This window comes from Polistes fuscatus, unplaced genomic scaffold (assembly GCF_010416935.1).
Source record: "Polistes fuscatus isolate 324 unplaced genomic scaffold, CU_Pfus_HIC Scaffold20, whole genome shotgun sequence".
NCBI lineage: Eukaryota > Metazoa > Arthropoda > Insecta > Hymenoptera > Vespidae > Polistes > Polistes fuscatus.
In genome coordinates, this window is record NW_025113097.1 from 1,063,624 (window position 1) to 1,078,558 (window position 14,935).

Genomic DNA, 14,935 nt, shown 5'->3' on the forward strand with positions numbered 1-14,935 from the left:
TCAGAATTTCTTGTTAAAAACAACGATGGTCAACGATGGTCAACGATGGTCGAAATGCACATATACTCACGCGTACATATAAATATATATATGTGTGTGTGTGTGTAAGTTTACCGGGTAATGTGTTCGTCCAGGCGTAATACGTCAACGTGACGATTACATATTACACGTGTCGCGTTACGTGCCAAAGCCAGCCGACACCTCACGTGTCGGCCACAAATCCATTCGACGAACGAACGAACGAACGAACGAATGAACGCACGTGCCACTCATTGAGAGAAACACTTGGTTGTATGAATTCGAGTATTGTTACAATTGAATGTATCATCCGATCATCGACTATGTGTGCGTGATTATTATTAAAAAAAAAGAAAAAAGAATTCAATGAAATTACGATCTCGTTTTTTACATTTTTTATCATTATTATTATTATTGTTATTGTTATTCATAAGAGGGTAGAAAATCGTAATCGTTCAGTTGTATTTTAAATAGTATTTATAACGTTACGTGTGTTTATATGTGTGTATAAATGTTGCATGTGATAAAAACTATTTGTACGATATATAACGTTTTTCGAAGTATCGATTTTAATACCTTTTTAATAAGAGTTATTTATTATTTTTAAATAGAGCATTCATTAAACACTGGGATACTCCGATTAAATACGTAAAAACAATTATATTTTATGTATATAAATAATTATCACGTTGTATGATACAATTGTTTCTACGATCACGTGTATATATATGAGTTTGCACGAATATTAAATATAATATTTCCTGTTATACCTATTTTAATATTAAATATAGATATTTATTTTTTTATTTTTTGTTATTTGTATTATATATTTATTTTTTATTTATTTTTTATTTGTTTCTCGTAACATCATATTATATAATTATCTATTACAATTCTAATTATTTCCCATTAGAAAAAAAAATAAAGAAAATACGTCGTGAAATATTGTTTACGATAAAACATAAGATAAACAACATTGTAAAAAGATATTTTAAAATGAGAAAAATATCTAAACGAAAATATATATCCGTAGTATCTCTGTTTCTTTCTTATTTTCAAAAAGAAAAGTAATATGATATACGATTATCTTTGGTCGTGGTTCGTGAACCAAGTAAAGAACCGAGAAAGAAACACGAAAGGCAAGGAAGAGGCTGAGAGATGGTAGAAGATTCCTTGGCACACGTTTAAGCTCTCAGTTCGATGTCTTGTTAGGGTAATCCGTGCTTAGTCGGTTGCTTACGCAAGCCCGATCTTAGGTAGAAATCTGAAATAACGTTTGAACAACTTCGGATACGAGAGAGCTTGTAAGTTTTCCTGCGTCCTTTTCCTACAAACTTCGAATTTTGATCTTCGGCTTATGAAAAAATAAAAAAAAAAAAAAATATAAAAACTTTACTCTTAGAAAATTCATCATCATGATTCGCGACAAACGAATCTTTTTTTTTTTAAAGATGATTTTCATGTAAATATCAAAATTCTCAGATGACAAATTTTGTCCAAACTCATATCGTGCGTGCTTTATTTATTTTAAATTATTTTTGTTAATTTCATTAAGGATTGGAAGCAATTTTCTACACCTGTCTATCGTATCAAACCAGAAATTAAATATATTTAAATATTTGTAACTTAATAGAAATAAAACTTTTCGATTTTAGATCTATAATGAATCGAGTTGATGTATCGATTAAACGATAACAAGAAAATAAATTCAAATATATAATACAGGATCGATATTACAAAGTTTCTTTTTTCTTTTTTTATAAGAATAGTTTACATCACTTTTTATCGTACAACTTTGGTCGTTGTTCGACAAGTTACGAAATAATAAACCCACCTGCAAAATGATACTCCCGAAATTGAGAAGAGAACACCTTCCCCTCCCCACTTTGCCCCAACTCACCGAGCAAGAATTAAGAGTTTACGTGTTAGTTTCTAAAATAGAGTTGCTTTACGAGCCCTTAGATGGAAAACTATTACGACAGGTGATATGCTAAAATTCCTACTCAACCAACTCTCTCTCTCTCACTCTCTCACTCTCTCTACTTCTCTTTAGTTTTGAATATACGGGAAAACGCGCTACTTTCTGGCTGCGATACTTAGAATAAATCAAATCTCTGAGAAGAGTGTGTGTTAGGATAGTGAGGGGTACAGTGAACGAACCCCAACGAGAAAAGCTTTTGCTACCTTTCGAAAACGTATAACGAATTGCACTGTTGGTTCTCGTCTGTTAATGTGTGTATGTGTGTTTATATATAGATGTGTGTGTGTGTTGCATTCTGACGTGTTTTCGCGTTAAATACTGTTTGCACTCTGCTCGAGGATTATGGAAACGTCAAGAGCCGACAGATAAGCGATATAATTGGAAGAAACGAGCTTCCGTCGTAAAACTTTCGAGACTACTTGATACTTCCCCTAGATACGCGATATATTACACGAAAGGTAGACACGATAAATAAATAAAATACCTATGTGGTATAAGTACGTTTAAATTATAATTTTTTAACGTACAAAAGCGTACAAGTTCAAACGAGCCACAGGATGTGAAATTCATTTTTCTTTTCTATACGGATAAAACACATTACCAACAAACAAACACAAACACACGTGTACATTAAAATAAAATAAGTACGATTAAATTACAAAATTCAAATATTAATCATAGAAATAAAAATATACGAAAATTACTTTGAATCTGAAGAATCTAAAGAAACGAATACTTATTATTATTATTTTGTATTTATTCAGTTTCATCGAAAATTCGATTTTCCAAAGCGATCCAACGAACGATTGATAATCCCCGTACACGCCAGAGTAAAAAACAATTCGCGAAAAACGCGCGTAGGGTGGTTTTTTCGTTCTCTCCTCTAGCCACCCCCCCCCCGTTGACCCCGAGCAACCCCCAACGAGGACGCGTTTTTCTCCGATCGAGATCCAATTCCGCAGACTGATCGCGATCGTTTTAATCGGCTGATACAAACCGGGAATAAATACTTCCTACTCACTTAGTCGATTCGAATCGATTTTACGTGGAGTAGATAGATAGGTAGAATACGTAGGTAGATGCCTAGGTGTATCTACGTACATGCTACACCTAGTTACCCTTCGTCGTGGCCACTGGCGTATCTTTAATCAGCGAAATTGCAACCGGTCTAAACAATTACAACCGTGTATCGGCTTGTTACCGATATTCTACCGAGTTTCTATATGTGTGTGTACGTGTATGTACGTATTTTAACAGTAACTACACATCCCTGTTTGCATTTATATGCTCATCGTAAAAATAAATAAATAAATAAATAAATAAATAAATATGATAAAAGCACGACGTTGAAAATAAAAATGCAGTTACGATATTCGTAACCCACCCCGTAGACGTATAAGAGAAAAAATGAGAGTGTGAGTGATGAGATAAATTACATTGTGCATCGCAAAATTCTCTTTTCTAGATATAGTATATTACTACTACTACTACTACTACTTATATTACGTTGAGAAAAACCGATATTACGTCTTTATTTCTCTTTCGTGGTTTTTCATTAAGATCGAATTAGATATTGCGATAGATTGTAATAAAGTATGGAAACCAATAACGGTGGAATGAATATTTGTTCGTATCTTTAATAAAAACATACACTTTTCTCTTTCTATACCTTTGCAATATATGATACGTGTTTCCTTCTTTTTTATTTTTATTTTTTTATTTTTTTATTAAGTAATATCCCATATGAAATATTTTGTATTAATTTACAATGCATATGTGTACATGCACTCGCATATAAATAACATTCTTTTGTTAATTATTTTACGATGTTTATTATACATATAATTTGTTGTAATTCTTTTTTCCATTTACTCCATACGTGGTATAATTTGATTAGTATTATTATTATATTTCGTTCGTATAATATTGATATTAAATTAAAACAAAGATTATTAATACAGAGAATTTTCTACGTTTTATGGAGTATAATTATTATTATTATCATCATCATAATCATCATCTAACTGTTATCATTATTTCTTTTCATTCATTTGCCTTTGTAATTATTCCAGACAAGTTTTTCAATGTTCCTCGATGATACAATTAATGTTTAATTTAACAAAAGGAAAAAGTATGCATTTGAAATACGTACTACGTCAAATTCTGCATTACTGCGTTTACTTATTAAAAATATCTCGGCGAATATTTTCACATTAGTGGCCCACGGTGCAACCTGTTGCAGTTAAATGCTATATAATGTAATATAATATATTTTCTTTCTTCTTCTTCTTCTTCTTTTTCTTCATTTTTGTCTCGAATATATAATCGACAGCCTATTTTCTTTTTTTATGTTATTATATTTACGCGTAAAAAATATTTGATTATTTTTTTGCGTACACTTGTCGATCGTAAATTTCAATCCAATAATTTTCAAAAAATCACACCATTGAGTTATAAAAATTGATTTTACTTTTAGTTTCGTCGTACAGCTTTGCTCGAGGATATTTTTTAATACAATAAACGATATATATATAAAAAGAAAAAGAAAGAGAGAGAGAGAGAGATGGAAAGAGAGAGAATTGAAATTGCTTCTGGAGGCAATTTTCACAAAGTAATATCGCGACCAGGCCAAAACTTTTATTCGAAAAACCATGGACCGACCGATATCAATTGAAATTCTTTTTCTTCTTTTTTTATTTTTTTTTTTTTGGGGGTGTTTTTTTCTTTTTGTCACAGCGCAGCCCCGAAAACCTGATCGCAAAAATGATTTTCTCAAACTGCGGGTTCGTATTCGACGATCAACCAAAAATATTTTCGACGATTGTTTATAATAGTTTTCGTTATTTACCGTAGAAAATTTATTTAACAAATAAAAATATTATACGTCTATATATATTTGAATACTCGAATGGGGACAAAATTTCATTCAATCGGAACCATTAAATCATATCCAATCGTATCTACAAAATATATATATATACGTTAAAAAAATATTATTTAAACAATTGTTTGATAAGTCGATAAAATCTCATCAATTTATTTATCCAATCTGTAAACACTTTACCCTTATATAAATTTCATATTATTGCAATTAATCGTTCATTATAATATCTGTGATTTTTGGAAAGCTAATAAAATAATCACTGACAGTGATTCGAATCGAATAAAAAAAAAGAAAAGAGAAAGAAAAACATCACGTGAGAGAAAAAGAGAAAAAAAGAATAGGAAGAAACCGAGAAAGCCGGTGACGTGCGATATTTCCGAGATAAAACATGGACAACGACGTTTTGTTCGTTCCCCGAATGAACGAATGAACGAATGAACGAATGAATGAACGAATGAATGAATCAACGATATATATTTCTAAGACGAGGATGCACCGAGGTGTGCGAGTTGATCGGAAAAAATCAACCCAGGTTTTCGAACAACGTCGTTTGCTTTATTTTCTTTCTTTTTTTTTTTTCGAAGGGACAAGGAGAGAGAGAGGGTGAGGGTGAAGAGGAAGGGGTTGCTTCCGTATAATAGATATACCTAAAATAGGACAAAAAATCAGGATCCTGTAAAACGGTGTCGACATTCGAGTATTCGAACGGGGACAAAATTTCATTGAATCGGATCCATTGGATCATATCCAATCGTATCTACAAAATATATATTTGTATGATATGTATATATGTATATATGTATATATATATACAGGATGTACTATATTATGTAATTTAATTATTTCAAATTTTCGATTATTTCTAATATTTTGTTCTTTCTTCTTCTTTTTTTTTTTTTCTTAGAAATAAAATTGTTGTTTTTAATAAGTATACAAAAATACGTGGATGGGTTGAAATGTTTTGAGCATAATATTATATAAATAATATTATATACAGGACGTGTACTATATATGTAATTTAATTATTTCAAATTTTCGATTATTTCTAATATTTTGTTCTTTCTTCTTCTTTTTTTTTTTTTCTTAGAAATAAAACTGTTGTTTTTAATAAGTGTACAAAAATACGTGGATGGGTTGAAATGTTTTGAACATAATATTATATAAACGTAGAAACACAATGTTATTTATCAATTTAATTAACAATTACTTTTTCCAATATAACTTTTATAATTGTTATGAAAAAAGATAGGCTATCATTTTTGATTATTTTTCGAAACTTTTCCAACTCGTCTTCGTATGTAATTGATTTTAATAATTACACGTAATATTAAATGAAAAAAGAAGAAGAATAAGTAGATTGCATATGCAACTGCACATACGGTTGAAAATCGATGTATCATTTTTTTATTTTATATTTTAAATGACATGAAGAGTATCAGTATATATACATGTATATATATATATGTGTGTGTGTGTATTATAACCTAGATGTATAATATTAACCGAATGATAACTTACAAGGACTGCACTTGTAAGCGACCTCGACGTACTTTCGAAGACCAGGACAGGGATCTCCTTGGAAGGTCTTCGGACTCGTGTTGAATTTACACTGCCTCTTATTCCGACACATCTCGACGACCGTCTGCAACAGTGAGTACTAATGCGTCATTCAGATGACCCGCTCATTTTATAGCGGAACGCGTTTCCATAAAGTAAATAATTACGGTAAGTAACGATCGCGGGTTGAGATAAAAAAGATAACGTGGAAGTACTTCATTTTCTTTTTTTTTCTTTTTAATACGTCCTCGTGCATATACACTCTTTACAAATTTTTCCTACGTGCACTTTGTTTATGTAATGCATCATACATACATATAAAAAAAGAAAAGAAAAAAAGGGTCGCTTGAAAAATAAAAAATAAAAATAAAAAAAACACCCTTTAGAAGTTTGCGTCTTACGTCTTACTCTTATCAACGAGATGAAAAATTTAATTGGAAACAAAAATAATTATGTAGTATCGAATTATATAGGTAGGGAGGAGTGGGTGGTGTATGAGAGAGAGAGAGAGAGAGAGAGAAAGGATCGATTGCAGAAAAGTAATCGTCAAAGTTTTTAACGAAGGAAAATTCAGGACATCGGAGAGAGTAGTCCTGCGGTGAGAAAGAAAGAAAGAAAGAAAGAAAGTAAGAAAGTAAGTAAGTAAGTAAGTAAGAGAGAGAAAGAACGAGTTTGAATAATGACGGAACGATTTTTAATTAACAAGAGAATTTTATTTTATGCTGTAAGTTATTCATTAACTATGAGAAAGAAAAGAAAAATAGAAAAAGAAAATAAAAAGAGAAAGAGAGAGAAAGAGAGAGAGAAATTCATTTCTATCAAAGTGAATTTACTAGTTTAGAGACGAGTTCGCAACATTACTTGCTCTCTCTCTCTCTCTCTATCTCTCATAAACCACGATCATGGCACCAGGTATCCATACGGTGATTGTTTCGAATTCCTGAAATTCTGTCTTCACCGGAAATTTGTGGAAGCTTCGATCGAACGAATCGCGCAGCTGCGAGTGTATTAGTTTCCTAGGTGGTGGTACGTAAGGGGATAAAATTAAATTTACCCGATCGCATATCTGCGGTTGGCGAAAACCCATCCATTTTGCCCATCGTCCTCCTCTCTCTCTCTCTCTCTACCCCATGCTAATATTCTACAACTTTAATTCCATCTTCTTTTTTAAAGATTACATTGTTCAATTATTTAAGTAGTTACATACTATTCTCTCTTCTCTTATTCTCATTTTTTTCTTTTTTTTTTTACATTCGTATAAAGTTCGTATAAGAAGTATATATCAATCTCACCACCCTTCTCCTCCCCCCTACTCTCCCCCCTATACCCTATCATTCATTATAATTCTGACAAGAAACGCGAATACTTTATGGATTTTCCTTTAAACGAAATGAGATTATTCATTGGGCAAATCCGTTAACCCATATTAATTTTAATCAAATTTCATCCCCCTTTTACTAAAATACCTAACTGATATTAATTACTTTAAAAAAAAAGATAGGAGATAATAAGCGAAAAGATGAAGGAAGAATATAAGAATAGAAATAAGAAGAGAGAAAATCTAGAGAATCCCGGAAACTTGTTAGAAAATATAAAGGATGATGAGAGAAAAGTGAGCTTGACTGAAGATATTATTATCCTCGGTGGTAGAGAACACAGCAGAGAGCGTATATCTCACTCGTCTCGTTTAAGTTGGCAATCCATCCATCTTTGTCCGACGCAATGACGATCCAATCATTGAAATTCTCAGGTTTAATTTGAGGTAGAGAGAACAGGCTTCGCTATATTTCGCAAGCCCAGTCTGCGAGAAGTCCCACAGGAGGAATCGATTTTCGGTATTACGGGGGTGAACTCGTAGTTACGATACGTACCACTAGGCCACCACCACCACCACCACCATCAACCCCCCCTTCCTCTCCTGATCAATCTACCCTATTCTGAACGGACAACTTGCTCGCGCGTGCACACCACCTACACCGTGTTCCGTTAATTCGTTGCCTAATGAGTCACTTGTCCATCCCTTTCCTCTCTATCAACCCTCTCTCCCACCCCCACTCCCAGCCCCATCTGAGGTTAGTGTACGATACCTATTTCTGACCGTCAATGATCTAGACAAGATTCCTAATCTCACAATTGATCTTACACGATTCTTGATACGATTCTTGATACATTTAATTCACGAATTTTTTGTTTTGTTATTTGTTTATTTATTTATTTGTTGTTTTTATTTGTAAAATAACTAAGGAAGAAAAGAGAAGGGTTACTTGTTCGTCTCTATCTTTGTTTCTTTCTCTCTAATTCACTTCTATCTCAAACTTTCACCTCTCAACACTGTTAGAACGATCACAATTGATCTTACACGATTCTTGATACGATTCTTGATACATTTAATTCACGAATTTTTTGTTTTGTTATTTGTTTATTTATTTATTTGTTTTTTTTATTTGTAAAATAAATAAGGAAGAAGAGAGAAGGGTTACTTGTTCGTCTCTATCTTTGTTTCTTTCTCTCTAGTTCACTTCTATCCTAAACTTTCACCTCTCAACACTGTTAGAACGATACCTAACTCTGTAGTTAATGGATTTAGACAAGTTTCTAATTTCTTGATTGATCTTATACGATTCTTGATACGTTTATTTGCGAATACTACGAAATGGAAGATTTGTTTTATTATTTGTTTCTTTAGAATAAATAAGGAAGGGGAAAAAAGAGAAGATGAATATTTGATAAAATTGTATGAGATTTATAAAGAAGAAAATGATTGTTTATTCTCGATAATGATATTACGATTTACTCTTTTGCAAAATATGTCGATTTCATTTGTCGAGTATACTTCGCGAACGAATCACGAGATGATAATACGAAAAGCTTGTTTTTTTCTTTTCTTCGTGGTTTCGTTTAACGCAAGGATAGGAAGACAAATTTGATTTTATTTTTTAAATTGCGTAGAATATAAAGAAATTTTATACTCGAATGAACGAACGATGTTAGAATCAATTCATGAAAAATTTTATAAGATACTCTATTTATTAAAATAGATATAACAGGAAATTTGGACGGATTATAAATTCTTTTTGAACGTTGCTTTGAATTCTATTTGTTTTTTTTTATTTTTGTTTATACTCTATTTATTTTGATTTTCTTTTTTCTATTACTAAAGAAACATCGAACATTCAATTACCTTTTTCAACTCTTTACCAAATTTTCTTCCCCATTTGTTATTTATTTTTTCGGAAAAATATTCTCAGCGAGATTTTTTTAACGAGATATTTATTTTATTAAGTAAAGTAAAATAATAATAATAATAATAATAAAAGAAGTTGACAGAAAGGATTAAAGAAAAGTTAAAAGCTGAATTTCAAATGATATTCAGAAATGAAAGGACGAAAGGAACAAAAGGAAAGAAAGTACGAGAGAGGTTGGTGAATGAAATAGAAAAATACAGAAAAAAAAATAGAATAAAAGTGATAAAAAGAGAATACTCGTAGAACGAAACGTGAAATATGAGATCGACAAGAGAACAAGAATACTTCTCTCACTAGTTCGGTGGTTGGCCCATATGGGATTTTTCTATTGTAGTAAGATGGCTAACTTGTTACCGTCATTCCCATCGATTTATATCGCTGTCCAAAGCATTCACCTATTCGCAAAAGAGGATCCTATTCTTTTTCATAGCTTTCTCTCTCTCTTTCTCTTTACAATTTCGTTATTCTATTTTTCCTAACATTATTTTATTTTATTTAACGATATAGATTAAATTAGACACACAACTATACTTTTTTTTTCATATTTTATCACGAAACTATAAAAGAATTTATATATATAATATATTTATTATATTTTAATAATAATAATAATAAAATGTTATACATAATTAAATAATATAAAATTATTACTTTCTCTCTCTTTTTATCTACAATTTCGTTATTCTATTTTTCCTAACATTATTTTATTTTATTTAACGATATAGAATAAATTAGATACACAACTATACTTTTTTTCTCATATTTTATCACGAAACTATAAAAGAATTTATATATAATATTTATTATATTTTAAAATAATAATACGATTATTGTGATACATAATTAAATAATATAAAATTATTACTTTCTCTCTCTTTTTATCTACAATTTCGTTTCTATTTTTCCTAACATTATTTTATTTTATTTAACGATATAGAATAAATTACACGACACACAACTATACTTTTTTTTCTCATATTTTATCACGAAAATATAAAAGAATTTATATATATAATATATTTATTATATTTTAATAATAATAATAATAAAATGTGATACATAATTAAATAATATAAAATTATTATTAATACTTTTCTAATCGACTCGTATTTTATTTATACGCTTAAGAAAAATGATTCTTTTGACGAAAAAAAAAACTATTTTCGTGATTAAAGAAAAAGGAAACCCCCCCCTTACCCCTTGGAGAATTTTCATTCTCATAACCGAATATTAAAATGAGTTACAAATAAATTCTATTTACGCAAACGTAGAGAGAACAGAACAGTGAGTAAGGGGGAAGAGGGCAGGGGGGAAAAACAACGAGCGAATAGAATGGGGGAAAAAGTATTCGAAGCAAAGTGGTATGTCGCGTATACACTTCGTACGCGTTTATCCCGTGGGAAAAAAACGGGAATGGGAGGAAAAGGAAGTATAGAAAATAAAAGGAAATAAAAAAAAGGGAGAAAAATAGAAGAAAAAAGATCTGTCAACTCGAAAAGTCAGAAAAGTGTAAAAAGTGCAAGCGGGACGACCACGAAAGTGAGTCTTCGTTGGTGTGTATGAGTGTGTGTGTGTGTGTGTGTGTTGTCGGAAAATAGAAAGAGATGGAAGACTGAAATAAGAAAGAAACAAAATAAGAAAGTAATCTAAAGAAAAAAGAATAAAAAAAAAAGAATAGGAAACAAATAAATAGGTAAAATGGTAAGTGACCTGAAAATTAAAAAAAAAGGATTCTTTCCTATTTCATCAAGCGTAGAAACTGACAATCTCGTTTGAAAAGGATATGCAATGGGCGAGTATAAGAGTTCAAATCCGAGAGAAAAATCCGTTCGATCGCGAATATATTGGCAATGGGAAGCACGTTTACCAATGGAACTACGCTTTTCTTCGTTTAACCTGCTTGAACAAACTCCTCTACCTATTTTATTTTCTCTTTTATTCTTTCTTTCTTTAAGTATCTCTATCTCTCTTTCTTTCTTGAACTATCTCCTTTTGTTTGAACTTTTATCTTTTCCTTACCTTAACCATTACCATTACACGAATAAAAATGATTATTACGATATTTATCTGTAATTTAATTTTATTCGAAGATTTTTTTGTATTCTGAGAATATTTCTGGTCTCGTTAGACGAACTCAATCATTGGATATTTAATTTGTTCGTCATTTTCTTTGGAAAAAATCATATTTTTTATCTCGTTCGAGAATGGAAAAATCGGGGAAGAGGTTTGCGAGCGGTTTATACTTCGTTAAAGAACGTCGAGTGGGAAAAAAGAAATGAAATGAAATGAAATGAGATGAAAAGAAAAGAAATGGAAAAAGAAACAGGGAAGAAATTTAACTCTTAATAGTCGTAAGAAAAATTGAAAATAAAGTGGGAAACGTTATTTGTCGCGAATCAATCGGCGCGAAAGAAAAAAAAAGGAAAGAAGAAGAAAAATCGAAAGCAAGCACCACCATAATTTATATTTCCACGTAGGAAAGCACAACTTTTTCCTCGGTTCGTTTTTTCGGACTTTGACGAGAAACCGCGGGGAAACGCGAAATAAAAAAGAAAACCATTCGTTATAAATATAAAACTATGATGGTAAGGATAATAAAAAGTTACTTTCGAAAAATGGTACGAAAGAAATTTGAATTTGAATTTGAATTTGAATTTTCATTTCGGATAAAGTGTAAAACTCAAATGCGATTTTTATTTTTTTTTTTCTTCTTCTATTTTCATTTTCATAATTTCTCTTCAATCGTATATTTTCTTTTCGATTCGTTCCTTTTTTTTTTCTTTCTTTCTTTCTTTCTTTTTCCACCCTTGTTGTCTCGTAAAACTTATTATTAAAAAGATAAAACAGGAGGATCCGACGGTTTCTCTCTCTTGCCTTTCGAAACAACAAACTTGCGAATGTTGGTCGAAAGTTGCAATCAAAGTTAACGAACGACGCGTAGAAGAAGACCCATGATATAATGGTTATAATCTTTTGAGCTGGATTATGGTAGTTTTTAATAAAAATTAAAAAGTAAAAACAAGAAACAAAAAAACAAGAAAAAGAAAATAAGAAAAAAAAAGCTCGCTCGTCGAATCTTTCCCAAGGAAATTTTGTTAAAGTATTAAAATAGCATAATTGATTATCCCTCTTGAGATAAATTCTCCGAGTTCAAATTTTCATGCTCGAAAACAAAACAAAAATATATTCACCTTATGTCGAAAAGAAAAGAAAAATAAAAAAGAGAAAAAAAGAATTGTCGGTAGAACGAGAAGACGAAAATGAATTCGCGTAATCTCATTTGTCAACGATTAATAAAAAAACAAAAAAAGTGGATAGGAACAAATTGGGAACAAAATTTTCGTGCGTACGTTAAACGCAAAAGTTTCGTTCGTTCGAACTTTATTATCACGCTCCAAAAAATATTGAAATTTAGTTTCGTCGTATCGAATTTAGATTTGGAAATTAACGAATGAGGAAGAAAACATTGATAAAATGATTTTCGAGTTTTGGAAAGAAATGAATTCAACGGGAGAAATTCATTCTGTAAAAGTAAAAACAATCAAAGTAAAACAATGAGACGGGTTAATAAAAATAAAAAAAAATAGAAAAAACAAGAAGAAAAATGATCGATCTTGTACTTCCACGTGTATATAAAAAACACGAATTATATAATATTTATAAATTATTACAATTAAATAAATTAAATAAATTTAAAAAAAAGAAAATAAATGTTAAAATTTAATAAATTATTAATTATTAAATTATATAATAACTATTAACAATCTATAAATTATTTATAATAAAAGAATATCAATTTGTACCAATCAAGGTTGACACATACCTGTAAAGAACTAGGTAACAAACACGTATCGTTGAGTTGCTGATTTTGATCGATCGCAAAATTGGATGAAAGTTTGGATGAATGTTTTGATGAATGTTTAGATGATGATGATGATGATGATGATGATGATGATGGTATGCCACAGTTTTGCGTTCCACTTTCAGAAGCTCTCCCGTAATGTGCAAGCGCGACTGACACCGTTGTACCGGGTGGACACTTTAACGTCATCGTTTCTTCGTCGCAGGAACCACGTTGATAGGTCTTCAGGGTGCTTGACAAAAGTGCTGCAACGTTATAAAAAAAAATGGAGGAGGTGGGAGGGAGGTGACGATCGACAACGTGTAGTTGACGTCGGTAAAACGAAAAAAGAAAGAAAGAAGAAAGATTGGTGAACCAAAAGGAAAAGGAAAAATAATGAAATAATGATTGACCGGGGGGAAGGAAAATGAAAATAGAAAAAGTTGATAATGATTGAAAAAGGAGAGAGGTGGAAGGAGGTGGAAGGAGGTGGAAGAAAAGAAAGAAAGAAATAAATAAATAAATGGAGAGAGAGAGATAAGTGGGTAGAGAGTATAGTATCGAAAAAGAAAAATAGATAAAATCAGGGTAAAAAGAATAAGAATCAAAATAGATATAAAAAAAATAGATATACGATGAAGATAAATAGAAAGAAAGGAAAGAAGAAACACCCCCCACCAAGCAACCCATCCAAAAAAAAGGTACATGTATCAAGTGGGAAAGAAGATAATGAAGAGAGATAGATGGATAGACAAAGAGTCGACAAAAATGAGCAAGAAAGAGAAAGAGAAAACAAGAGAGAGAGAGAGAGAGAGAGAGAGAGAATATCGAAGACCGATCGACGAGTCGTAGAGTGCCGTAGCCGCAATGGCGATCGATTCAAGGGGATTCGGGGTAATTAACGAGTGGATCAGTCGGGGATTGGTTCAGGAGACACGTGAGGAAGAGGGAACGAGTGAGAGAATGAAAGAGAGGGAGAGTAAAAGAAGGATGGGGGTGTTGTGTGTATCGATGACACGGATTCAGCCGCGAAAGCACCGTAGTTTCGTTTGCAACCGATACATCGGTGGCGTATCGGATGCACCGAGGTGACGGTGTGGTGGTGGTGGTGTTTTTGGGGGTGTTCGGGGGTGGTATGAAACGGGAATGAGAGAGATGGTGTGGGACAGGACACGAGTAGATGTCATTTGTGGGATTTAGTGCGGAGAACGTTCAGGACAGTTCGGCACGATCGAGTTTGCATACGGAACCGCGAACGTTTCGGTGTACATGCGAAATTGACGCGTGTATGGGTGGGTGGGTTTTATGGGTGGTGGTTGTTTGCCATTGGAAAAATTAGTTTTTTATTTTTTTTTATTTTATTTTAGAGAGGATAGGGAGAGAGAGAGAGAAGATAAATGTCACGTAGT

At 31.6% G+C, this 14,935-nt stretch overlaps 1 protein-coding gene across 7 annotated transcripts in view; it reads right to left on the reverse strand.

The window, feature by feature from the left end:
* LOC122517539 overlaps positions 1 to 14,935 on the reverse strand; it is a 146,249-nt gene that overhangs the window by 35,249 nt on the left and 96,065 nt on the right. For 4 of the 7 annotated variants that reach the window (XM_043635984.1, XM_043635981.1, XM_043635983.1 and 1 more), the window contains 2 exons: positions 13,509 to 13,792; positions 6,402 to 6,540 (listed from right to left, as the gene is read on the reverse strand). In XM_043635984.1, coding sequence (XP_043491919.1) covers positions 6,402 to 6,540; positions 13,509 to 13,792 — 423 coding nt within the window. The remainder of the gene's footprint in view (positions 1 to 6,401; positions 6,541 to 13,508; positions 13,793 to 14,935) is intronic. The other 3 variants (XM_043635985.1, XM_043635987.1, XM_043635986.1) reach the window with 3 other exon arrangements.